The sequence below is a fragment of the Hakea prostrata genome, chromosome 5, assembly GCF_041222555.1.
Source record: "Hakea prostrata isolate BN-2017 chromosome 5, UWA_Hpros_2, whole genome shotgun sequence".
Taxonomy (NCBI): domain Eukaryota; kingdom Viridiplantae; phylum Streptophyta; class Magnoliopsida; order Proteales; family Proteaceae; genus Hakea; species Hakea prostrata.
This window is the reverse complement of record NC_142604.1, coordinates 4494005-4521537: the sequence shown is the minus strand read 5'-3', so window position 1 is coordinate 4521537 and position 27533 is coordinate 4494005. Positions and strand designations below refer to the sequence as shown.

The following is a 27533-nucleotide window of genomic DNA, read 5'->3' as shown; positions in this document are numbered from 1 at the left end:
TTGTAAAAATCTCTTGATTCATGAAATATAGAAATTCACATTTTTACACTAAAAACGTGAATCTATAGATTTGTGGATAAGAGGTGAAATCCAAAGATTTAAAAAAAGCTATACATTTACACATTCACAAAAATCACGTCGATCAAATAGTTTTTTATGATGAATCCACATATTTCATTCCATAACCAAACATCTAATTTTATAAATTATAACTTCATAAATTTGAAATTTCTAGTTATTTGAAATCTCCAATAGATTTGAAATCTCTAAAGCATTTGCAATCTCCAAACTCATGTTTAAAAAACATAGGAATCAAAAAATTGATTTTTTATTTAATATATTTGTCAAATTTATAACTGAAAACAGTTAAATTATTGTTTATTTAAAAAAAATCATTATAATAAAAAGTATCTGAAAGGTTTTTAGTGATAAACTGAACAGATATATTCAATAAAAATCAAATTTTTGGGTCTCTATGCTTTTTAAACACCAAGTGGGGTGCCAGTGCTTTAAAGCCTCCATTTTGGGATGTCAATGCAATTTGTTATAAGCAATATAAAGATCTAATTAATAAAAAAAGATAAATTAAAGAGACTTTGTAATTTTATCCATTACATCATTGTTATTTTTCCATTATAATAATAAAAAATGGGTAAAACTTATATCCATTACCTACATGAGGGTATAATAGTATTTACCCCTTCAATACTGGCCATTATGACAGGATTGGAGTTATGTGTCTATTAAGCATAAAACGGGATGTAGTGCATTGAGGCCTTTTGTTTTTATTTTATTTTTTTTTTTTTGTCAACTCAATTTGCTATATATATATATTAGTTACTTCTTGTGATTATTTAAATGACATTTTAATCATAAACAATATGTTAAATAATCTAATTGGTATTTTTTTTAAGTTTGAAATTAGAATAATTGAATATACTTAATGGGAGGCTAATAACATCAGTTTAGTTGAAAATTTGGAACCCATACATAATATATTACACTACGTGTCTATTCAGAGTTGGTAGAGTGGTAAGATTCATACTTTTCAGTGGAGTGGTTATGGGTTCAACACTTGCATACGACAAAACTCCCTCTAAGAATGTAAAGGACAAAAAAAAAAGGGAAACGTTTGAGTAGCACTGTTCAGTGTTTATCAACTATTTGTTTTTTGTCGGTAAAGAAAATTTAAATTAAAAAGAGAAAAAATTGATACCGCCAGGTTCATACCATTGGAAAAGAAAAGGGAAAACCCTAAAATATCTGGTACCGCTATCGTCGGTCGTCAAGACCTGTCGCCGAGCCCTAAACGTCTAAGCTTATGTAACTCAAAAACAGGCGGAGAGAAAACTTGTACGTCTCCTTGTGTAAGAGGAATTTCGGAATTCTATTGGAATATTCCGAACTCTCTCCCTCTGGCTCCTCTTCAGTACGTCTCTTCCTGAATCAAATTAGAGGGTTGTGATCTCTGTTTTTTGCTTTTTCCGGAGGGGAGGAGCATCAAGAGTTGAAGGTCGAGTTCGAACGGTGAATCATGGGAGTTCCAGCTTTCTACAGGTGGTTGGCGGAAAAGTATCCGTTGGTAGTGGTGGATGTTGTGGAAGAAGAGCCGGTGGTGATCGATGACATTTCTATTCCTGTCGATACAACTAAGCCTAATCCTAACAACATCGAATTTGACAATCTCTATCTAGACATGAACGGCATCATTCATCCATGTTTTCATCCGGAAGACCGTGTATGTTCATCTCTTCCTCCCCATTCCATAAACGCATTGTTCTATTTCACTTAAGATTCTTATTTCAAAGTAGAGCAAAAGTCACTTATTTGCTGAACTGTTGTTCCATATAGTTTTAGTTCACTCGTGTACAATTGAAACTGGTTTTGCGTTTATTGAATATAATGAAAAAGCTGCCTGGTATAGCATGCATCTGGCAGTTGTTTGTTTGTTCGTTGTAGAAAATACTCATTCTCAATCAGTATGTCATATACAAGAGCAGGCCTAACTCAAGGTGGTGTTGAATTGAGAGTTCGTGCTTTAGTGGATTACTGGGCCACAAATAACTAATACAAATGGCCCTTTTCTCCCTTAAGTGTTATTAGCATCTCTGTTCAGTATATCAAGAAGGATGTAGGCTACTGTGAGTTACACAGTCTATTGCTTAAAGCAAGCTTTAATTTTTATTCATAAATCGTGGGGAGGAGACACTTAGGTCCCCGTTTCATATGTTGTAAAAAAATAAATTGGAAAGTCAGAAGTTAGAACTAGAATCCTTTTTTGAGGGAATATCACACGTTGTTCACTAAGCTACTGAACTCTTGATTAAGTAAACAAAGGACTTAAAGGACATTTCTGTTTGTTTGTTTTCCTCCCCTCAGTGAATAACTAAGTCAGGGAAAAAAAGAAAAAGAAAATCTGAAGACATCAAAGTCTTTAGTCAGCTGTCCCCCACAATTTTTCTTTGAGTGAGCCAAAGATGTGCATCGTGCCTGGGTTGGCCTATAACTTATGGGTGTGGTCCACTTTTTTGTGAATTGTTGGACAGTCCCTTATGATTTTTGCAGCTTGAGGTCCAAGAATCTGCTAACATAAGCTCAGCCATTTGACTTCAGCCAATGAGGGAATGGGATATGGTGTTCATAGAGGTCTGGATTAAGATGTTTGAAATTGTTTGCATGATTCCATATGCGGTGAAGCCCATGTTGCCCCTTGCTTTGGATAAGGAAAGAGTAGTAGCATTTATCACCCAGCTTTCTAGTGAACTTCTTGTTTTGACATATGCTATTCTTGTGTTGATGGGGGATGCAAGTTGGGAGAAGCTGAAAATGAAGGCCCACATGTAAAATTGGGGGAACCTGTAATGCATGCTACATATCACCTCTGCTGAATGATAGCCCACATAAAGAGTTAAGGTCAGGCATTTGCAAAACACTATCGATCTTCATATCTTCTGGTGGTAGCATTAGGATTAATGTGTTTCATCATTTTAAACAAACCCATTTTGCAAAGATGCTATTCATGATTGGTTCATGGACGGAGGCATTTTGAAGCTATAAAAACAATAACTAAATCTTGTGGTTGGAACTTGATGGAATGATGATGTTGGTCAGAGGATGCCTTCCACCATTATCAGTAACAACCTTTGTATGTTGCTTTGAGATTCATCTGCCTCAATATTTATCCATACATGAAGGGGTAACTGTGCCAACTGAATGGGTATCCATGGTTGAAGACTTGGCATAACCTCAAAAGTTGTGCAACTAATGGTGCGATAGATGGAGCTAGGAGCCTTTCACAAGGGAATCTATTGGCTTGACCAAGAAAACAAAGCCATAACTATCTCTGGTAATACAACAACAACAACAACAATAAGCCTTGTCCCAACTAAATGGGGCCGACTACATGGATTATTGCCCTCCAATTAGTTCTGTTAGAGGCCATGCTAGATACAAGGCCTAAGCTATACATATCCTTTCTCACCACTTCTCCTAAGGTTATCTTAAGTCTACCCCTAGCTCTTCTAGTTCCTTCAATATGGATTATATCACTTCTCCGTACAGGGACATTTATAGGTCTCCGTTGAATGTGGCCATGCCACCTCAAACGACTTTCTCGAAGCTTATCGCTTATGGGAGCAACTCCTAGACCAACTCTAATATGATCATTTCTTATCTTATCCATCCTAGTTTTGCCACTCATCCATTTTAGCATCCTCATTTCTGCTATACTGAGTTTATCTATATGATTCTTTTTAATAGCCCAACACTCTACACAGTACATCATAGCTGGTCGAGCAACGATCCTATAAAATTTTCCTTTAAGCTTTAATGGAATACGCCGATCACATAAGACTCCAGACATACCTCTCCACTTCATCCTCCCTATTTTAATTATTTGGGAAACCTCATCCTCTAAATCACCTCTTTTACTTAAGATTGAACCTAGGTACCTAAAACCAAGAAGAAACTCGTCGTTGCCGTGCCGGGCTAGCGAAATATTTTCGCCCAAATAGATAAATTTAAATTGTTAAAAAATGTATGAATGTGAGATATGCACTAGTTTATGGTTTAATATTTAATAACGATGAGGACATTGGTAAATGTTGTTTCCAACGTCAAACTCGTTTAAAAATATAAAATAATATGGTATTGTCAATCTACTCTATATAATATTAATTACATATATAATCATTTTATATATAATATATACATATATATATTATAAATATCAGTTTGTGACTTGCCCGTTTTAAAATATTAGTGTTTATGGTCGTTTGTCTCTCCTCATCGTCTGTATGTCATTTTTTAAAAAATTTTGTGGTCTCCCGTGTGTGGTTCCGGTTCATGTCTTCTATTCTCTTCTTCCTCCTGGCGGTGGTGTTCACCCGCCTTGGCGGCGGTGCTTCGCGGCCGGCGGTTGCCGGGCGTATATGCTATTTCGTTTGCGGCGAGCCAAATAACTTTCCATGCCTAAAAAATCACTCTGAGGAATCTCTTTATTGTCAAGTATCACCACCTCATCATCTGCCCGATCATGACTAAAGTTACAAATTTGATATTCTGTCTTCAATCTACTAAGTTTAAAGCCTTTTGATTCCAAAGCTACTCTCCAGAACTATCTCTGGTAATAATTAACAAAAAAGATATCAAGGGACCTTCCTCCTGTTTCCATGATTTTGATTTGAGTGAACTCAAAAACCCAACCTGCATGGTTTCAGCTAAGGCTGGTTGGCCCTATAGCCTATGGATCTGGTCCCCTAAGTGTGGATCATATGCTAGGCCCTTGTGTTTTTTGCAGCTGCTTTGGGGTCCAAGACTTTGTTGACATCACAAAGAAACTTAAATCATGGATCAACTAAATACTCTCTTGTTTAAGAGAAGAAAGAGCAGAATTTCATGTTAATACCAGTTAAAAGTGTTTGATACTTTGATCATATTCATGGGGAATTTGTTTCCCAAAATGGGAAATTTGACACAGTTGGACCTCCCCCCCTTCTTGCGCGAAATTGAGTGCAGTTATTAGTAATGCATGACCTGACATGTACAAAATGAAAATGTCATTCTCGATACTACGAGGCTTATATGGGTAAGTGTTTCATTTGCTTCTCCTCCATGGAAATATCATTTTTGCAGAATGTGTTCAAGTTATTTGTCTAATTATCCTTTTTCGGATCGATTTAACCTATGATAACAACTATAGAGTTTTGTTACATTTCATTTCCTCAATAATTTTATGAATGAGCATAACGGGCCTTTTTATTCTGATGGAGAGGACTATGATTAGCTTTTCAAAAAAATTTCCAAACGACCAAATTTCTCAATATCTTATTTTACTAAGTAAGCAATTTTGGTTACAGAATGGAGACTTGTGGTGATTCTGGTGAAGTCCTAACAGGTAAAGTAATTGTAGAATTAGAACTACTGATTACTATCCTTGAGAACACAACCATAACTTTAGTGGAAATAAGATCAGGAACTACTATAAGAAGATACTGACAAAGAAACCAAACTCAGACTCAGAAGAAAACACAGGTATGGAAAGATGAGTAATTCTGACTTATATATTATTAGGATAAGATGACAGGAGATAAGGATCATAGTGAATTTCAGGATCTTGCCTAGAGCCCATGATTAGGACATTAGTGAGCAGTTATGAGTTTACCGGCGACGCCGACGTAGAGATCATCTCACGACAGCATCTATGTGGATGGATGATGAGTTTGGAGGTTATCGGATTGCTAGGATCCTATGGTTCGATGAGAAACACTGCTTATAGGCAGTTTGTCATGTTATTTTCCTTGTCTTAGTGGGTTGGGTAGTAGTTTACTATTGAAATATTTTAATTTCATATTTGAGTCTTTATGGGCTGGGCTTAGAGTCTAGTTTGGCCCAATTTTGAATTATTTTGGGTTTGGGTTATATTTACAACTTAAGTTGGGGTTATTTTGGGAATTAAACATGTAGGGTTGTGAGGGATCAATTTTTTTATTTAAACCTTGTATGGAATTCATATGTGGCAATGAATGAATGAATGAATGAAAGAATTAGAAAAGAAGCTCACGTTGCTCTCTCTCTCTCTCTCTCCTGTGGAACTAGCTCTTCCCCCTCTCTCCAGGTAACCTCTCTTTTCTCCTTTCACCCTTGTTTCCCACTAGAAAAATTTCCCTTGCTCTCCTCTACAAAGACCTACTCTTTTTTTCTTGAAAAAGACCTAGTTTCTTCCCTGGAAATCTTTTTTCTTCTTCCCCAAACCCCACGGTTGTTTTGTTTTTCTTGCAGATTTTTTTTTTACCTTCCCTCTTTTCCTTATTTCCTTTTATTTTCCTACCCTACGACAGTCTAGTTTTTCTTTTGTTAGTCTCCCTTCCCTTTTCTTTGTTTCTTTTCTTTCTCTCCCTCTCTCTTATCACCTACTCTCTTTCCTAGGATACACCATTACTTCAAAATATTTTTTTCTCCTTTCCTAGGATTCACCACTACTTCAAAATATTTTTTCTTTCTCTTATTTCTGTTCCTAAATGCTTTCTAACCCCTGTTTTGCAGCCAGGATCAGTAGGTAACATTATCTCTCCCTAAATATTTCTCATTTATTCTTTAGCAGTAGTTTTGTATAAAACAAAAACTTCCTAAGACTCCCTTTACATTGTTAATTGTTGAATTCCTTGTTAGAAATCTGATATTGATTAGGATAACTCTATTTTCTTTAAGTTTCTTAATACCCTTGCATTCAATTTAGTGTTATGGTGCCAAGATCCCCATCCCCTTGTTTCCCTATTGATTCTTGTTTAGTTGTGCTTACTAGTAGGACTTATTGTGTTTATTTCTCTACTTTAGCTGTCTTACATGCTTGATTAATCAGACTTCAAGTGTTGTAAATTCCTTTCTTTACTATTTGTCAAGAATAGATGTTTAATTCTAAGAGTCTAGTAGCCCACTTTGTAGTTCCCCTAGTTTCTAGGGTTTCTCCTACATCAGCACATTAGAACCCTCGCAGGAATCTCTGAATTCATAGAACCAAAGTTTCAGAAAGTGGGAGTTTTCAATGAATCAATTTGTGGGGTAGGCTGTATGCATACACACATTTTTAAGATTTGAAAACTCCAAATCAGTATTGGTATAGGACTGGATGGACTCAACCCTGATCTGAAGGAAATACAAAAACAAAATAGAAATAAAGAACGACCAATCGAACAGCGTGCTTGACTGCCCTATTCCACTTAGTACTTCTTGAAAAAAATTAAAATAGGAATGGAAACTAACAACTCCTAGTCCGGCCCGGGACAGCTTACTTTACTGTCCTGTTCTTATGACATTTTCTATTGCCATATGGATTGAATTCTTGCAGATAATAACCATTAATATGCCTTGGTTTGTTATTATGGTTCAAGATCTTGATCTCAAGACCCATCCTGACAACTCAAAAAAGAGAGTTCACTCAAGATCTCGCTGAGTTGATGAATTGTTTCCCCAACTTGAAGCTTCAACTCGAGGGTATTAGGTGTCATTTGGGGTTGAATTGCTTTCTAGCCTATTTTAGCACTTCTAAATGCACTAGTAACCTCTATTCTGGAACATAGTATAGTGTAAATGTGAGATTCTCTTTGGACCCAAATGGAAAACGAATATGCTGAAGTGAAACCTTATGATGGCCTGCATACGTCATATACTCATACATTAATGCTCAAAGTTCTTATTCAAACAAGTCTTAACGCATCACACATGTTTACAGATCACATTACAAAGTTCAAATGATAATCCAATCATCAGAATTACAACTTAAGAGTCACCAAATGTGCCAAGCACATTGTCTCATCTTGCATGTCATCTCGTCTCACTAAATGGAAAAAAGAGATCTTGCAAAAAATATGACATTAGCCATGAAGGGATTTCCCACTGCATCTTCTTTTTTCAGCAGAGAGAGTTTTAAGTGATCTCCTAATGCATTAACTGCTCATTGGTATAATGATTAAAATGACAACTGTAACAAGTGATTCATTGGAATGACAAGTTGTCTGTAGATTTATTGGTTTTGGCGAATTATGGTTCAACCTTGTCTTTTCTAATCTATACCCAATATTTTTTGCCATTGTCCTAGGTAATCCTTTTTGGATTTTTTTTGGCTTATTCTCATAGTGTCTTATATTGTTTTGTGCATTGATTTCTTTCAGATAAGAGTATAATCATAGCTCTTATATGCCCTGTTTAGAGTTAGAACTAATATGTGGCACACAGATCTCTCTTTTGTACTTTACAAGTCACCTTCTTTTTGATGGGATGAGAAAAAAATCTGATTGCTCAGGACTTAATATGTTGCTTTTTTCATTTCGATTTTAGTGTATTTCATATACATTGTTGATGTAATTGATTTAAATTTATTCAGCCTTCCCCAACAACTTTTGAGGAGGTATTCCAGTGCATGTTTGATTACATTGATAGACTCTTTGTGATGGTGCGGCCACGGAAGCTTCTTTACATGGCTATTGGTAAGTTTCACTGTTGGGTGTTTCTGACTTTATGATGTTGATATATTTGGCGTAACTACTCTTAACATGTCTGATATTACAACTGTAGATGGTGTAGCTCCAAGGGCTAAAATGAATCAGCAACGTTCTCGGCGTTTCAGAGCTGCCAAAGATGCAGCAGAAGCGGTGGGTGCATTAACATAATTTCCTTGTTCCTTTTTTTCTTTCTTTTGGTTTAGCTTTTAAGTTATAATAATACATGGTGGATTTTGAGTGGTTACTGTCTTTTATCAGGCAGCAGAAGAAGAGCGATTACGGCAAGAATTTGAGGAGGAGGGCAGAAAGCTACCTCCAAAAAAGGAGTCCCAAACTTTTGACTCCAACGTCATCACCCCTGGGACAGAATTCATGGCTGTCTTGTCAATTGCTCTGCAGTACTACGTTCATCTCAGACTAAACAATGACGCTGGATGGAGAGGCATCAAGGTAGGTTATCCTTTCTAATGCAAATGGTCCTCCAATACTTTTCTTTGTGCATGTATTAGCTCTTCTATGTCAGATATATTGCAATTTGTATTTATTTGTTCTTTTGTATTTGTTAGTAAAAGTAATCTTGGCTTTTGCTTATTAATTGATTCTTGTGAAGGTTATTCTTTCCGATGCAAATGTTCCTGGTGAAGGGGAACACAAAATTATGTCGTACATCCGTCTTCAAAGAAATCTTCCTGGTTATGATCCAAATACACACCATTGCTTATATGGTTTGGTATGGTTTTCTTTCTGTAGATTTATTGAATCTGCTTTTATGTCTTTATTTCTATTTTGTTAGGCTTGTTCTTGGTGAATTTATGATTTTGTACAATAGGATGCAGATTTGATCATGTTGGCGCTGGCTACACATGAAGTGCATTTTTCAATATTAAGAGAGGTTAGTGCACTGTTGCTCAATTGGTTTTATGGCAATTTGACTTGTTTCTAAGTTAAACATTGGTGCACTTAAGTGGGGATACATATGTGGGTGTTTGAATTACATGAACGCTCTTTAAATGCAATAAATAGGATTTGGGGACTCAGGAAATTGTGAACAATTAAATGATGAACTTTCAGTATTTAATATATTTTTTGTCTATGTGATAGTTCACAAGGTCCAATTTGTTTTGAAAGGACACATTCTACAGCAATTGCAAAAGTGAAAAATTATCTCATTCAAAAGAAGTGATTGTAGCCCAGCTGGTCTTACAATGTGCTATCGTGGAGAAGAATGATACATTGCATGGATGGTTTCTTTTCATAATCTCCTTGCTGAGATGTTAATTTCTTGTCATCTAGAGATGTAGAATAAAAGACAACTAGTGTGTGTACTCTGACTCTCATTGTCCTCTCTTTCTCTGGTTTGATTATTATCCTCTGATATTCTCTCTCATCTCTTCTTCGACGTTCTATAATTTTTCTTATCCTCTGTATTCTCTTCTCCTTCGCCGTTGTGTTTCTTTCTCCACTATTGTTTATGGTTTTTTTCCTGTTGGCAGTACTTCTACCCTAAGAGATGGGGGCTAACCAATTGTCTTATTCCAGCTTAACCTGGAAGCTTTAGAAGAGAAGGCTCCTCCCCCTTGGGTGACCCTAGTTTAGTTTCTCACGCCTAAATGAAACCCTTGTTTGTTAATATCAAACTGAAATCAAATCTTGATCTATATCTACCTGGCAGATTTTGATTACAGAAGCTCTCTTTTAGGTATTATCAACTGTTCTGGTCTGGTGTTGGATGGGATCAAGAAGGATTTGAACAGTCCCTATCCCAAAATGTCACTTTGCTTTAGTTAGATTTCTATTGAGGAATCTCCATCTCTGAAACAGATGCCCCTTTCTGCTGCCCTTGCTTGTCTCAATGTTGAAATAAAACCTCATGCATGGATGATGTTCCAATCCTTTTACTTCTAGTTTCCAAAATACCCTTCTACCCCCTAAGCTTTTTTAGTTTCACTTCCAAGTCTGTTGTCATTCAGTAGATCTGATTCTCATTTTGTCCTCTCTTCTTTTTCTTCATTTATTTTTATTATTATTATTTTTATTATTATTTTCTATTGAACTTCCAATTTGCTCTTTGAAAAATCTGGTTATTTAAAAGTTTGCCATTCCCTCCTAGTGCTTGAACTTCTGTTGAATCTAGTGTCCCCTAGAGAATCCAACAGTGTATTTTGATCTGAGTTCGAGCCATAGTCATTCTAAGCATAGTTCAAGTTTTGATCAAGATGGGCCAAAATCTCGGTTAAATTTCGATTTCCCTAGAAACTGTTATGAAACTGTGGGTTCGTTTTAGAAGTCCTAGGGTAATGATAAGTTTCAACAATATTTCGGTAGTTACAATCAATATTTCCAATAAAAGGCCAAGTTATGAGCAATTTTAACTAATTTCAGCAGTTTTGGTATTTTGAATCAGTTTTAACCAGCAGCTGATGTCGAGTTTTATCTCCAAAAATACCTGGTTTCAATGTGGTTTGCATCGATCTTGGCCATGTCTTGGTCTTGGGCTGGTTGAAACTGGCCTCGAAACTGAGAATGTGATCCTTGATTGTGAGTGACACCCCACACTTTGTGAGCATCGAGAGAATGAAACAAGATGTCCGACCACGTAACAGGAATCCAAATTTAAAATCTGCCACATCATCTGAACATGATCCATGTTTGCGAACAATTCCAATGAGGACATGGTGGTCTAAATGTTTCATGATGAAGCTGGTTTCTAGTCACAAAATTGAGATGGGCTTTTTCCTGCTCAACAATTCATCTATTAAGGAGACAGAATTATTGAATAGAGAACAGCTTGCGAATTGATATCCAAGTTTGCATGTTTGTCTTCTGCATTATTATATTAATGAACTCCACAAACTCTTGGAAATTCAAGAAATTTTATCGTTCTTCAGAGGAATGCAAATTTCCTGGCAATTAGCTGCCAAAATATAACCAATTCTGTCTCTCATAAAATTAACTACAGAAGAGACCCACAGGCAAATCACATAGACCTCCCTTCCCATCCCAGTTGTTTGACTTCTGGTGGATTGATTAGTGTTGGACTGGAATCAGTACATTTGGAAAGACCTTGGTGAAATTTAATGAGTGCTTTCCACACGACACAGCAGAGAAATATATGTTTGGAGAATCTACTCCTTGGGCATCTTTGGTCTAATTTATGTTGTATCTTATTTGTTGTCTTCTTGAGATGTCTATGTTATTAGTAAGTAATCATATTTGGAAACTTCATTTTTTTCTTTGTCCTTGTAAGCTTTGTACAAGGACTGGCACATGTATTTATTTTTTCAATGTGAAACTACTCATATTTTGCATTCCTACGTGACAACATTCAGATTGTTTACACACCTGGACAACAAGACAAATGCTTCCTATGTGGCCAAGTGGGTCATTTAGCAGCTGAATGTGAAGGAAAAGCAAAGAGAAAGTCAGGAGAGTTCGACGAGAAGGGTGAAGGAACTGTTGCCAAAAAGCCTTACCAGGTACATTTGGATTATTAGATTCATCCATTGCTTTGAAATCTTTGTAGGGCATAGGATGATCAGATGATGCTTCTTTCTTACCTATCCTTTTCAATGTATTTCCCTTTTCACTTTCGGAATTCGGTCAAACTTGCTTCTCTAATTTTCCTCTTTCTGCAGTTCCTCAACATTTGGACTCTTCGAGAATACTTGGAATATGAAATGCGGATCCCCAATCCTCCATTTGAGATTGATTTTGAGTGCATTGTGGATGATTTTATATTCATGTGTTTCTTTGTCGGCAATGATTTTCTGCCACATATGCCCACACTGGAGATTCGTGAGGTTTGATTCTCTCTCTCTCTCTCTCTCTCTCTCTCTCTTCTGGTTCTTGTTATATTATTTTGAGTGGATGTAGCGTCAATTCTATTTTGTTAAAAAAAAAAAAAGAAAATAAATAAATTTTCTTTTCTATTAAGTGTGGGAGAGAAAGAGGATAAATGGTGCCTCTGAAGATCATTATATGTATGGTTAAGATAACTTTAATGTTCTTTTGAAAATTTCAATTTAAATGAGAAAACTGAGTTTCTGAGAGATGGTTTTGGTAAAATGTTTCCCCTGTTGTATTTAGGGAGCAATCAACTTACTGATCGCTGTGTACAAAAAAGAGTTTGGGCCAATGGGGGGGTATTTGACCGAATCAAGCAAGGTATTCTTTTGATCTTCTCTTGTTGGATTTTACTTTTTGCTTCACTTCCATGGCATGCTTAATTCTTATTTTCCTCTATTCCTAGCCAAATTTAAGCAGGGTAGAGCATTTCATTCAAGCAGTTGGATCTTATGAAGATAAAATATTCCAGAAAAGAGCTCGCTTACATCAGGTTAGCTCCATTACTCTGTTTTCCTGTTTTATCATGTTGTCATATTCAATCAGAAGATAGCCTGCTAAAGCAAGGAAACAAGGAACTAGAAGACTGACGAGGTGAGGTTTAACTGGCTAAAAGGTAGCAAGTTGACTCAATTTTGATGGTGCCATTTGACATCTCTCCCACTTTCTCTTCTGGTTGAGAAAGTGAGGGTGAGGAGGCATATTACTAGGGACTAAAAGACGTGCCATTAATTATGTCCTTTTGGTCATGATCCAAATGGGAAAAAAAAGTACTATGAGCCGAGTCTTTTGGAAAAGACAGTTCATGATAGCATATGATACATGGTTAAACATTATTTTGGTCGTTTTGAGATTCTTTGACTTATGTCTTAGTTATATCATAGGAATCATGCAATGAAGTCTCCCAAAAGTAGTGTATAGGTTATATCAAGGGTGACTTTGTTTTGTCCTACTTAACCTCCTTATGTGTGCATTAATAGCATTATTAGGAACATAGCTCATATATGATTTGAATACGTCAAAACTAACTGTAGTTTTTCAACATGTAAAGAAAAATATTGTTGGTTATGTATCCTAGCCTAAAGTGAATTTGCAAAGAAAAGAAGGCTCAAAAGACTCGAAAGCATTCATTGTATGTCCCTTGATGGGAAAAAATAGTATGAGCCAAGTCCCATGGAAAAGACATTCCATGATAACATTGGGTAAATGGTTAGGGGTTAGTTAGATCATTCTAAGATTGTATAACCTACTTCTTGAGTGTATTGAAGGAACCACATATTTTTTACTCACATAATTGATGCATATATCTGCACGCACACACACACATGTTTATGGGTGGTGAGTTTGTCTAGTCCTATTTAATCTTATTGTGCATGCGTTGTTTAGGAAAATATACCATATATGATGTGATTAGATATGTCATAAATTAACTGTAGTCCACCTTCATGTTTATAAAAATATCATTAGTGATGTATCCTATCCCAAAGTGCATTGGTAAAGAAAAGAAGGCCTAAAAGGCTCAAAGTGTGCCTCCATGTCCCTTGATGGTATAAAGTGTTGTGAGCCAGGTTTTGCGGAAAAACATTCCATGATATCCATATGGTTAGGGATTAATAAAATCATTCTAAGAGTGTATGACCTACTCACTTAGTATATAAAATAACCATGCATTAATGACTTGTGATAGCATAGGTATATAGGCTTTGCATGCATCATTTAGCTACTAACTGCAGCTTTCCTTCATATTTAGAATATTATCACTAGTTATGTATCTTATCTTGAAGTGGATTGTTGAAGAAAAAAAGGCTCAAAAGTATGAGAATGTCCCTTGAATGTCCTAGCATGTCCCATAAATGGAAAAATACTCTTGAGCCAAGTGGCATTTGAGGAGAGCATATGATACATAAGTTAAGCATTAATTAGATCAGTTTGAGATTTCATGATCTACTCCTTAGGTATATCAAACAAATCATGTAGTGATGACCTCTTTTTGTCGTGTTTGACCTCCTTATGTTAACATAGATCACATATGGATATGTGCATGGTTATTAAAGCGGCAAAGCGGCCAAAGCGATTGGGGCTCCGTCTTGGCGATTAGGCGGCAATAAAGCGACCAAAGCGGTTTAGTCAATATTTTTAATATAACTACTTTTAAACTACTTTTTAATACAAATATTTTTTATAATAAACTAAAGTACTAAACAAACATTCAACAATCACATTCAAAAAAAATAAAAAAATCAAGAATCACAATTATGAATAACAATATTATTCATGTATAGTTTAGTGAAATTATTTCACAAATTATTTTTAACATGACTTTTTTGTTAATATACATGAATAATATTCGAATTGGAATCAGAATTGATGTATCCATTTTTCCATTTTTTTTTAACCAAACAGTGCCGACATGATAAATTAATAGATCTCATTATTTTGATTTCCAAGTCATTGTTTATTTAATGATTCATTGATTATCAATGTTGAATATGACTCATGCTTCACATTCTGTTGCCGATAGGCACTTAGGGCCTCGGAGTTCATTTGCAAATTGGGCCTCGATTCCGAAATGGTTCACATTTTTAAATTTATATACGGCATTTTAGAATAAATTATGATTAAAAAAAAAGAAAAAATAATATGCACAAATTACAAAATGTAAAAAAATTGGTTGCTTTAGCATCTAGGCGGGAATATGGCGCAAAAGGTGGCAAAGTGATAGTGCCTAAGCAAAAAAGCGGCAAGATATCAGCCTGTTAGTTAAGCGGTCACAATTTAAGTAGTTCAAAAACCGCTTTGCCACCTAGGCTGACGCTTTGATAACCATGGATATGTGTCTAACTATAGTTTCCATCATGCGAAGAAAAATGTCACCAGTTATGTATCCTAGCCTAAAGTGGATTGCGATAGAATAGAAGGTTGAAAAGGCTCGGAGTGTTCGTCAAATGTCACTCGATGTCCCTTAATGGAAAAATGCTCTGAGCATAGTCCGGTGGAAAAGACATTCCACGATAGTATGGGATACATGGTTAGGGATTATTTAGATCATTTTGAGAGTTTTTGCTTATTCCTTATTTATATCATGGTGATCAACATAGGATACATAGTTAGGGATTATTCTAGTCGTTCTGAATTTCCCCCCTACTTGTTAGGTATGTCATATTGACTATATAATGATGGCTCACGAAAGTGATGGGACCTTGGTTAAATGAAGGGTGACCTTGTTTTGTCCTACTTAAACTTTTTTACATGCATTATCAGGAATGTAGACCATATACGATTTCAGTATGTCACAAACAAACTCTAGTTTTCCTACGTTAGATGAAAAATATCAGTAGTCATGTATTTTAGTGTAAAGTGGATTGCCAAAGAAAAAAAAAGGTTCAAAGGCTTAGAGCGTCCCTCATATGTCTCTCAATGTACCGTAATTAAAAAAATACTCTGTGCCAAGTCTCATGGAAAATATATTCCACGATAGATAGGATACATTGTTAGGGATTATTTGGGTCATCTTTATATTCTATGAACTTACTCCTTGGGTATCATAGTGATCATGTAATGATGATTGGTGAAAGCAAAAGGAATAAGGTTTATATTAGGGTGACCTTGTGATGTGAAACCCAATTTTAAGGTTAGGTTTCTCTGATGATTTCTCTAAAATTAAGGGTTACCCAGAATCTTCCAGCAATTTAATGAGTAATATGGTTAAATTTGGATTGAATAATTTGGGAAATATGGGGAGGTTAGGGTTTTAACAAAACCTAAGATGGGATAGTTTAGTTGGTAGTAGGGTATCAATATGGGATGTAACAAAATAATGGGGGATGGATAATATTGTTAAAATAAAGATGGAGACCCAGCTGTAGAGGTTTTGGAATTAACAAAATTATGTTATGTAGAAGAGAATTAACTTGAGCTGTTGAGGCTTAACAAAGAAATATGGGATGTACCGAATCTTCCTAAAAACCCTACGGTTAGGCGTGGGGAGGTTTTAGAGTTTAAACAAACCCAAATTGGATGATGGTGTAATGGATATGGGTTGATCTTGAAAGGGAAAAGGATCTTTCCTCGTCTCTCTTCTTCTTTTTTTCTTTTTTTTCCCCCTTCTGTTTTTTGTTTTCTTGTTCTGCCGCAAGAAAGAAGAGACAGAGAGAGGCCCCAGACGGTTGGAAAGGGGAGGGAGGGTGTCATAGGGTAGGGGATGGGTAGAGGAGGGGCGAAGGGAGGTCATATGGGGTAGGGGAAGGGTGGGTCTGGGGTGTCGTGGGGCTTGGAGAGGGCTGCTGCTGGGGTTCAGCAGCAAGAGGGAGGGGGAATTAGGGTTGCACAGGGACAGGGGAGGACAGGGGATGGGTTGCAGGGATTAGGGAAGGTTAGGGAGGAGATGCGGGTAGCCCTGATTGAGGGGGAAGGGGTGGTGGGGGAAGCTTACGATGATGGGGGAGAGGGACGAAGGGGCTGGGGTTGCTATACTTACTTGGGACTGTCTTGAGAGCTTGCTGGAATTTCTGAAGAAGAATGCTAGACAGAGTGGGTTGCTGATCTTGAAGAAGAAGCTAGCTGTAAATCCATTGTGGCCCCCTCAACTGCAGACCTCAACTTCAATGTTCTTATTCAATTAATCAGACTAACTTTTATAAAAAAATAATAGGCTATTTATAGCCTGCTAAAAGATTCTAAACCTAAGTGGGACTCCTTTTTAGATTAGGATACCATCACAATTAATTTCAACCATCCAAAATCAATAATAAAAGATCTAATAGAATCTTCTTGAAAATAGATTCCCCTGAGACTTTACGTACTAAGGTACTCTTCTAGTCTTCTTGTAAATAAAGACTGTTAAAGAGTCTTATCTTTAAAGAAGAATACCAAGACTCTAAGAGCTCATCTTTAACTCAAACTGGACTTTCTAACTGAACTAGACTCTTAAGAAAGATAAAAATGAAATTCTGGAAAATAAACCAACAACTAAGTTAGGACTAGATTGACCAAAATATTCCTCTAAGAGGGTTCTACCAGCGATAGGTCCGCCCCTTTGGGGTGGCCTTGGGGCCCACACTAGGGTTTCAGCCGTGGGGAGAATTTTGGTTCACATTACCTTGTTTGTCTTAACCTTTCTTATGCATGTATCGTTTGCAACATAGACCATATATGATTTGGACAAATTGGAAACTTCTTGTAGTTTTCATACACGCAAAGAAAAATATCACTAGTTAAGTAATTGTGTATCCTATTCTAAAGAGGATTGCCCCTCTAGGTCCCTTAATAGGTTCAGAGTGCCCCTCTATGTCCCTTAATGGAAAAAATAAGATAAAATAACTTTTGCATCGATAGGGTTGTTGAGATGGATATGTGGTCAAACAAGGAATTTTTGTGGAATGACCATGTTATAGATGAGTTGTGAGTTTCTTTGATAATTGATATTTAATTAGCAATGGGAAATTTGTTTTAGGTGGATTACCATGTTCAAATGTTTCCTTGGTATTTGTTTCTACTAGTTATTAGTTGTATTTTTTTCAGTACAAGTGACAGAATGTATAGAGAGGTGTTTTAGCCTAATCCACATAAATAAAGGTGATTATAGTGGGCTAAAATTAATATCACATACTAAAAGATTATGTGAGAGGAGTTAAGGAAGGCCATATGAACAGAAAGTGCTATCTTGGAGAACCAACGTTGTTTTTGGAGTGGCAGATGTACAATGGAAGTGATCAATATAAAAGATTTAGGGTTTCAATCCAAAGGCTAAAATGGTGAATCCAGATTGCTTTTCACATTGTTCTTCAAATCTTAAGATAGTTGCATGTTTTCGTGGTTTGATTCTAGAATTTACTAACTGAGGAAGGGATTTAAGGTGCAAATTTTCAATTCTGATTTAACTTTCTTTTATTTTTCAGCGGCAGTCAGAAAGAATTAAGCGTGAAAAGGCACAGGCAAAAAGAGGAGATGATGCTGAGCCTCCACGTGGAATTGATTCTGCAGTACCAGTTGCCCGTTATCGTGGTTCACGTCTTGCTTCTGCTCCTTCGCCTTCTCCATTCCAACAGACAGGACCCAGCAGTTCACGGAATTCGGTAACTATAGGAAAAGATAATCTTCAGCTTGGTCAAGCTACCATGGTTCTATCGACACTTAATATTAAGGGCAAGCATTCTGGAGCCCCTGATAGAAAATCAGTTAATTTTCAGTGCCGAAAAGTTGCACGCGTGTCTTCAGGGTCGTCCATTGGTGCTGCCATTGTTGAGGCTGAAAATAGTCTCACAGAAGAAGCAGAAGTATGTTTTCTTCCTAAAAGAACAGGATGCTTTGTTACAATTTTCACTTAGTCAGCTGTTCTGTAAGCTTCAATTTGGAACTAGTGCAACTGACACTGAGACTATTGTTTTTATTTCTTATTTATCCTTTACAAGTGGGTGACAAGATTGATAGATCTTATTGTCTAAAAGTGTTTACCTTCGCCCTGTGTTGGTTTTCAGTTATGTGAAAACAAGGATGAGTTGAAAATGAAGCTTAAGGAGTCACTTCGTGAGAAGGCTGACGTTTTTAACTCTGAAAGTCCTGAAGAAGACAAGGTTTAAATCTGCAGATGCTTGTCTTATTATCTAAACCATTTTATACATGATCTTTACATTAATTAGGAGTCCTCTTAAGAAGCAGGTGTTATCTGCCTCTAATTCGTGGTTTGTTTTCCCATGTTATCAGATCAAATTGGGAGAGCCGGGGTGGAAAGAAAGGTACTATGATGAGAAGTTTTCTGCAAAAACCCCCGATGAACTTGAAACAATACGGAAGGATGTTGTAAGTTAAATGAACTGAAATAGGAATGAGTCATCTACCTCTTTTTTTAAACCATAATAGCTCTATTTCATTCTTTGTAGGTAGGTTCAAAATGCTTTCTTTCATTTTCTGACTCTTATAGTTGTCACAGATGTTGTGTGATATCATCTATTCTGCATAATACTGCTGCTTGGGCCTAAGCCATTTGGACTTTGAAATTCAGTAGTCAAGACCTGTACTAGGTTTCGTAGGTTTCAGTTGAAATTTTGCAGGTTGGCATAGTACTTTTGTTTTTTGACTTCAAGGCTTTTGATATGATCTGACCTTAGTTTTTTGTCTCTGTGTTGCTAAGGAATCAACTGAACTTAATTCTTCCAATCCTATAGTTACTCAGACGTGTATTTGTCCTTGTTACGTTGCATGAGAGCATGTTGGGGATGCTAACACCCATTAATCATGTCCAATCTTTCTTTGATGTTAGTTCTGAAATTTCATTCCTTCCTCCTCTTCATGTAAGGGACTCCTCAAGGAACATGCTCATTGTTGTCCCTTGGGACCTTTTCATTTCATTTTTACAGCTAGCAGTCCTTCCTGTTGACTTGCTTTTGTGGCTTTATTTCTAGCTTTGGTTTCTACTGCCAGCCTATCCCCCCTGGGTTTCTTTTAGGCCCTTGTATTTTATTTAGTCTCTTGTTTGGTTCAATTTTTATTCAAGAAGTGGAGTGGTCTCAAATCATATATCATTTGACTATTTTCAATGAACGTTGTTGCTTCATGGTAGTTCTATCTGGAATTTTGATTCCTTTGTGCTAATATTGCTTTCAATTTCTTTCCTTTGGTAGGTCTTAAAATACACAGAAGGGTTATGCTGGGTCATGCGCTATTATTATGAAGGGGTTTGCTCATGGCAGTGGTGGGTATGATTGTAACTGTTTACTGCTTGTCATTTCTTCTTATACTAGTTATATATTGGATTGTGTTTCATATCGATAACTGTTGGTTTATCTTTGACATTGGCCAGTTGCCGCCTTCTCATGTGGTGGCTTAGGTGATAGAATATTTCCTACCTTAATTTCCAGACAGATCTTATTTACTCTGAGAAGGGCCTAAGTGGTCCATGTATTATAAATCAAATTCTCTCTCCCTTTACATTTGAGGCTTCAACCTGATTATTGGTGCTGATCCATCCCCTAATTTGAGTCCTCAGACTTGCTTCCCTCTCCTTAGAAGCCCACGTGAAGTCCCTAGGTTGCTGCCCAGCAGCACTTTAAGTCATTATTATTTTTATATTGTTATTTATTGTTACTGATTTTAGTGGCAATTTAGTACCCAACTTTAAGTCATGGTTAACAATGTCATTTGGGTTACTAGTCTTTTATTTTCCAGATTTTAATTCATGTAATGCAGTCACATTTTTGTTGTGTCAGTGAAAGATAGGTTGGCTACCCAATTTAAGTTAGTCTACAAGTCCTAAATGCAATATAACTTCTAGTGTTTTGTTATAAATAGACCCCCCCCCCCCCAAACAAAAAATTTTTTTTTTGATGGAGGAGTCTACAGTTTGGATTATAATTATTTTCCTCTCAATCTGTTAGTGTTTTTATGACATTTTGCTGCCGTAAATACTGGTTTTGTTCAATTGGTTGGAGAAGGCTAAGATTAAGAAACTTTTGAGGTTCTAGCATGAGATATGCCTAGATCCTTGCTGTGGCTGGCTGGATTGACGACATAAGAACTCTCTCCATTCAATCCAAATCACAAGGTTCCCCATCTAGGTTTCTGGCTGCCTGCACCGCTGTCCCCCTTCTTCTATCACCTTTTCTTTTATTTTCTTGAATTCATGGACTTCCAAATGCACTGAAATTTTAAGGTCAGATTTATACAAATATAACTACTAGATCTATTGAAAACTTTTAAGCACATCATCCCCCAACCTTGTGATCTCATTCTGATCACCCAAATCAAGATGTAAATATTTTCTTGAATTTTCATACTCCTCAAAATGCCTGAAGTGAGAAACTCCATATTTTCCAATCTAGTCATCTAAACCCAACCAAACTTGGAGGATCAAATCCCTCTATCAATTCCAAGATTTCTTCATGTCTCATCCCATTTTTGTAACCTGTGGACCTTAGTTCCCCATTTCAAGGGATTTATTTCATACCTCCCATGAGCTAGGTACCTTTGAAACCTCGCACTTCTCCGTTAGAAGCAAACCTCAGCACCCCATATTAGATTAATGGGAGTTTTAACATAAACCAGCTACATCTGTTGCCGTGAATTCATCCAATTGCAGCCTATGTCATAACCCCCCTGCCCCCCCCCCCCAACACCAAAAAAAAAAAAAAAAAAAGAGGAGAAAAAAAAGCCAATTGCAAAATTCCAAGAAACTGCTTTTTTGCCCCATTTGAGTTGGTTCTCTTAGGAGATCTTAGTCAACTGGCCCTCGTTCATTTGAAGCTACATCAATAAAGCTCTGCCACATGGTCGGCTGATTGCGTCCTTTTTCATTTCTAGTTTAGGACCTTAATATGTTAATATTTCTCATATTAACGATGATCCTTAGTCCTGGGTGGTGCCTAGGAATTGCTATTCAAGGGCTCCTCTTGAATGAAGAAAAAGCAATTATGCATGGTACCATTTCAGTAGGAAGAAAAATTTCCAGAGTAAGTGTCTTATATGGTTAAAACTAGCTAGTTTCTGTAAATTCTTTGTTGAGCCATTGAGATGGAACCATTTAGTTTTGGCTCTTCTGTGTTCCATGATAATAATCTGTTCTATTAATGTTACCCCTGAAAGTGAGAATGTGAGGATAGCTGTTCTCTGAATGCACTGGATTTAAGGTATAGGTTGTTAATTTGGCTGTCGGGATTTGTTGGGCCTGAGGAGCGTCTATCTTATGAGAAGACAACCTGAGGGTGCCTTTATATCCTTGTTATGTGTATGTCACGACGAGGGTTGTATGCAAAGCTAGTTTTCCTTTTCCCAGCAATATGAAAGCCACCACTATATGACTTCAGGTGACCCCCAGCCAGACACCCTCTCTTTCCTTCCTCCCTTCCCCCTCCCCTTGGAGGGATAAAACAAAAGGTGAAATCAATAAGGTTTTGGAGAGGAAAGCAGAAATCTTGAAAAAGGAAATTATATGGTCCATACAAATGCAACCATGATATTAGTCTTATCTTTTTCGGCATATATGGATTCAACTTAATATTTAAATTTGCCCTGTCGTTCCAGGTTCTATCCTTATCATTATGCACCCTTTGCTTCTGATCTCAAGGGTCTTGCTCTGATGGACATAAGCTTTCAATTAGGTACTCCCTTCAAACCATTCGATCAGCTGATGGGAGTTTTTCCAGCTGCAAGGTTGTGTTCGAACCATGATTTGTACTTCGTATTTAACTTGTTGTGCGTCATTATCTGACTACTTCAACCTATTTCCAGTGCTCATGCTCTTCCCACGCATTACCAAAAATTGATGACTGATCCAACTTCACCAATTATTTCTTTTTATCCAACTGGTATGCGTACATTCTTTTATCAATAGTTTTCCTTTTCAAAGGCAGTATATAGAAATATTGATTTGTTTTTATTTGTTCTGTTGAGCAGACTTTGAAGTTGACATGAATGGCAAGCGATTTGCTTGGCAGGTTGGTTCATCTCTTTTGTGTGACACATCCTATGATTTAGATAATGAGTTGGAAGGTTGACAAAGAAACTTTTTCTGTTGTTTTCTGCTTTTCTCTTTCTTTATTATCAAGGGTATTGCGAAATTACCTTTCATTGATGAAGGACTCCTCCTTGCTGAGATAAAAAAAGTTGAACATACATTAACTGTAAGTTACTAAAGGAGCATGTAGAATGACATTGATTTCTTGGTGTTGTATTCATGCTGAGAAATTCTTATAACATTTACTTTCTGCTGTAGGAGGAGGAAGTTCGGAGGAACAGTGTGATGTCTGACATGCTTTTTGTGGCATGCTCTCATCCTCTCTCTCCATACATATTTTCTCTTGACGACCGTTGTAAACAGTTGTCAGATGACAAACGCATTGAAGTCAAAGAGAGAATTGATCCAAATGTGAGGTTGGTATTCTATAGCTTTGCAGTAATTTTATTCCTTGGAAGGAATGGACGTTTTATACTGATCCCCTTCTCTTTAGGTCTGTATTGTTTGAACATGATAGTAGCCTTGACATTGGATAAGTTTAGGAGGATATATCTTCCTTTTAGCGTTTGTAGTTTCCCCATTTTGATTATAACTTGACATGATAGGCTTTATGCTCTGGTTTGAGAAAACTGACTGATATCTGGCAACTAGACATGCTGGGCTTGCCCTGTACCACCATATCCTGGAAATAGAAGGAGATTTTTGGGTCAGGTCAAGGCTGCCCTGCTCTGAAGCTACCATAGCACTCTTAATATAGTAATATACATTATGCTAGTTTACTAATGTGCCTTTACATGATTTAGTTCTTATTTATAACCATTTTATTTTGATCTTCAGTTTGCTTGTAATCGGAGTAGTTCCTGTATGTTAACTGACTGTAGTTGCACATCATCTTTGTTAACTGTTATATTTTTATTTTAAGAACTTCTGGTTCAATTCCTGATTATCTAGGGCTACTTGCAGTGGTGGGATGAATGGGTACCTGTCACTTTGTCAAGGAGACCCTTGCCCTCCAATCTTCAGGTCTCCTGTTGCTGGAATGGAAGACATTATGAACAATCAAGTCATGTAAGCTTTTCCTTAGAAGTGAAGATGGAGTAAACTGGACCAATCTTGTATCTATGGCTTTTTGTTTCCCTTAATGTTTCCTTTTGCTTTTCCAGATGTGCTATATACAGACTTCCGGATGCACATGAGCATATTGCTCGACCGCCAGGAGGGGTTGTATTCCCCAAGAAGGTAAGTAGTGAGATTCCTCAGTCTGAATGTGGTTTATTTGTTGGTTGCTTTGTTCTCTTCTTAGTTTTTAAACTCAACATAACAAACAATCCATGGGTTAGAATTTTTTGTCTGTATTGAAAATTTTGCTCAAGCATCCTTTGTTGTAGTCTTGTAGATAATGCATGATAAGGTTCCTTTTGACGAAGCCAGTCAGTCAGGATCAACCCAAGGAGGAAAAGGGAAAAAAGGAAAGCCCGTTGTTACTAAATCCATGTATAGTTTGCAAATAAATTTTTTAGGTACTAGGTTTTTGAAAATAATGTGCTAAATAAATAGTAAACCCCCTTCTGCTAGCTGCTGACATGTAATTGGAAGAGAGAGACACACCCTCCTGGTTTGCCTGGTGGACGATCATTTTTGTCACTAAGCTAAATTGTTGATTTCTGTGTAACTTAGTGATTTCAAGTTATTTGGTGCTATTAGCTGAGCATTTGCATTTTGTGTTATAGTGCCTGCATTGCATTGAGAATGTTTGATGCTGAATTGCTGCTGTCAGTGGGTTCTGCTCTGGTTGCACACTGGCGTGGTGCAATTTATAATATGTTTTGTCATATTTTGCTTTTGCAGATTGTTAGTCTTGGGGATCTGAAACCACCGCCTGTTTTGTGGCATGAGGACACAGGGAGGAGGCCGTTTGACAAAGGCAGGTATGAAATCTAGGTGTCCAAATTTATTTATTTTCGTTTTGTTCTTCTTCTTTTTTTGGGTGCCCGGGGGGGGGTGGATGCAGGTGAAGAATTACGGCCCCATAATTATATCTGATTATAATGACCAATAGATGGGGAAAATATGGGTTCAAAGAGAAGCTAAGGACTTGGTTTTTCGCTCTTTTATTTCAGGCAAAACCCTCCTGGATCCATTTCAGGTCGACAGCTCGGAGAGGCAGCACGTAGGCTTGTTGTTAACAGCTTACATGTAAAGGGGTACCCCAATGGCAATAACCAGATAAATTCCCAACCACCACTTTATGCTATGGGTATGTCTGGGCTGCCCCATACAACCTATGCGAATGGTGGTGGAAGCTACAATCCTGAACATCAGAGAGGTGGATACCACAATCCTCAACATCAGAGAACTGCAAGACCCGAGGTTAATTATACGACTCATGGTAGTAGGTTTGCACCTGCAGCCAACAATACGCGTCACTCACACCATGGTTATGGGCAACCGTATGTTCCACCAGTGGTGCCCAATCCTTATGAAAGATCATCGCATCATCCTCGGCATGAAAGGACCAACCCCCGAGCTCCCCAAATTAGAGAGCGCCCTATGGTCAGTCATCCTTCCGGTCCACCGCAGAATGGTTTGGGACCTGGTTATTACCCCCCTGGATATGTAGCACAGATCCCTGTTGTGCCCGGAATTAACAGCCTTCCGAATGGCAGTTACAATGGTCATATGGGTTACCGAGCTTCTGGGCCTAGCAATCACAACCCTCAACATAGAGCTGTGTGGGTACCAAAGTCAGATCCAAGAGCTGCTGGTTATCCTCAGCAGTACAATAATGCGTACTCTGCATTAGATAGAGGAGCAAGTAGAAGGCCTCCGCCGCCTCCAGGATATGGCCAATACTAGCCATTTTTTGGCGCTAGTTGCCATGTCTGGTGGTCTTTGTAATACTGATGTACAATAGTCATGATTTTAGGTTTTAGTTCTTTCCATTTCTTTATGAGGGCTTTGATTTAGGCCCCAATGTGTTTCATGTTAAGCTGTAAGCCTGTAACTTCCTATTTAGTGGCATTCTTAATAAAAGTAGGGCAGGAAATTCCTCAATTTATCAAAAGCTGCGTCCGGTAAGGCAGTGCTAAGACCTATTTCGGAGCATGTGAATCTCGATTTCTTTTGATATTTTCGAGATTTTTTGTAATTTTTAGGCAACTTTTTTGGTGATTCTACAGCAGAATCTTTGACTTCAATGGACAATTTTACTGATTTTGTCTCAATGATTCAAGCTTCAAAAGGGTACGTGCCGAAACATTCTATTGTGTTTGAGGAGAATTTGTATGGAATAATTTCTAAAAATATTTCAAATTAGGAAGATATTTTGTAGCAAAATCTTTAAGATCAATGGATAATTTTATTAATTATATTAATTATATCTTAATGATTTAGGCTCAAAAGGTAATGTGTCAAATGTGGTTTGGGAGGAGAATCATAGGGAAGAATTTATGGAAACAATTTAAATTATGAAGGGATTTTGTAGTGAAATTTTCAAGGTCAACGGATAATATTTCCAATTATGATCAAATGATTCAAGTAATCTGCCAAATGAGGATAATTTATAAGAAATCATTCAAAATTGCCAAGTTCTAGTGTGTTTATTGGTCAAATTTAGGTCCAGAATAATCTAAGATACCCCCGAAATGGGCGGTTGGAATCTGGCCAAAATAGGTCGAAATTTAGGCATAAATGTCACAGATTTGATGGTTCTAGGAAATAAGTCATTTGCTATTGTGGGATCAACTTTAAGCCCCGACCACCATGAACCATCAAGTACTTGTCCTTCTCTGTGAATCTCCTCTTTATTTCTTCTTCTTTTTCCTTTTTTTTTTTGTTTAGTTTAAAAGAACTGAGGCTTATTCTGGCTAGTTAACCAATAGCTTGGTTATATATATTTAGGTTAGGGGTTTGATTTTTAACATATAATTTGAATACAAGGCATGGTTTTGTTCTTGGCCCTGAAGGGAATTTGAACCTTCGATCTCATGGTTATATAAGGTTTTAATTTTACCAACAGAGCAACTCCTCAAATCGTTCCTTAATGGAAGACCAAATAAATTAGGGATGTAACCACATTCTAAGCCTATCAGCCAAAAAGTGCATAGGATTTGAAACCATCTTCCCCCACAAAACATAGTAAGGATTGCTCAGGACTGTCACTTATCCTTGCAACAAAATTACAAGGTCGAGATCAACCCTATATTAAGGCAGTGATTCTTGAATTTGGCCGTGATACCTGAGATTGAACATCATATAAGTTCCAGATGTGATGAGCTAATCACAACGGTCATAGATAGAATATAAAGAGACTGTACAGAGGGAATAATCGTTCTGGCAAGACGGTGGGAGTAACACAAGGAAGAAAGAACAACAACTGCAGCTCTCAACACCATTTCGTCTTTGAATACCCCAAAAAAAATATATAAAAAAAAAAAAATTCATCTTCGACACGCTTTCCTAGTTCTTCAGTTTGACTGCTACGATCTTTTCTTGGATCTTTAAGATTTAAGCTAGAAATAGGGTTTGAATGCAATTACAATTTACAGCACTACAGCGGCAGCCAAGCTGGAATCTACCCCACCAGATGACTTGAGAGTTGAAACTACCACCATCTCACAAACCATATCCAGATTTTATTAGTTTTTCAACTTTAATTCTCGTTCTTCAACCCAGGAGAAGGGTATATTGGTCTTTTTGTGTCTATTACGAATTCTTCTTGACTAAAAAGGGAACATGTGTTTATG

At 37.0% G+C, this 27533-nt stretch overlaps 1 protein-coding gene across 6 annotated transcripts; it reads left to right on the top strand.

Annotated features, from left to right (window-relative positions):
* Positions 1-1246: 1246 nt before the first annotated feature.
* LOC149014538 (5'-3' exoribonuclease 3-like) lies at positions 1247-26253 on the top strand. 6 transcript variants are annotated; one of them, XM_089156965.1, is made up of 24 exons: positions 1247-1738; positions 8381-8483; positions 8572-8648; positions 8757-8948; positions 9109-9228; positions 9328-9390; positions 11828-11974; positions 12134-12298; positions 12585-12662; positions 12748-12834; positions 18239-18415; positions 18530-18616; positions 18818-18913; positions 19044-19139; positions 19961-20031; positions 22356-22484; positions 22563-22639; positions 22728-22768; positions 22880-22954; positions 23047-23204; positions 23740-23856; positions 23952-24027; positions 24637-24716; positions 24909-26246. In XM_089156965.1, the coding sequence occupies exons 1-24, from the start codon at positions 1535-1537 to the stop codon at positions 25642-25644; spliced, it is 3252 nt and encodes a 1083-aa protein (XP_089013091.1). In that variant the 5' UTR covers positions 1247-1534; the 3' UTR covers positions 25645-26246. The 6 variants fall into 6 exon arrangements, with proteins under 6 accessions (XP_089013091.1, XP_089013092.1, XP_089013089.1 ...); XM_089156966.1 differs by having other exon boundaries at positions 23752-23856; positions 24909-26244; XM_089156963.1 differs by having other exon boundaries at positions 18239-18616; positions 24909-26247.
* Positions 26254-27533: the final 1280 nt, after the last annotated feature.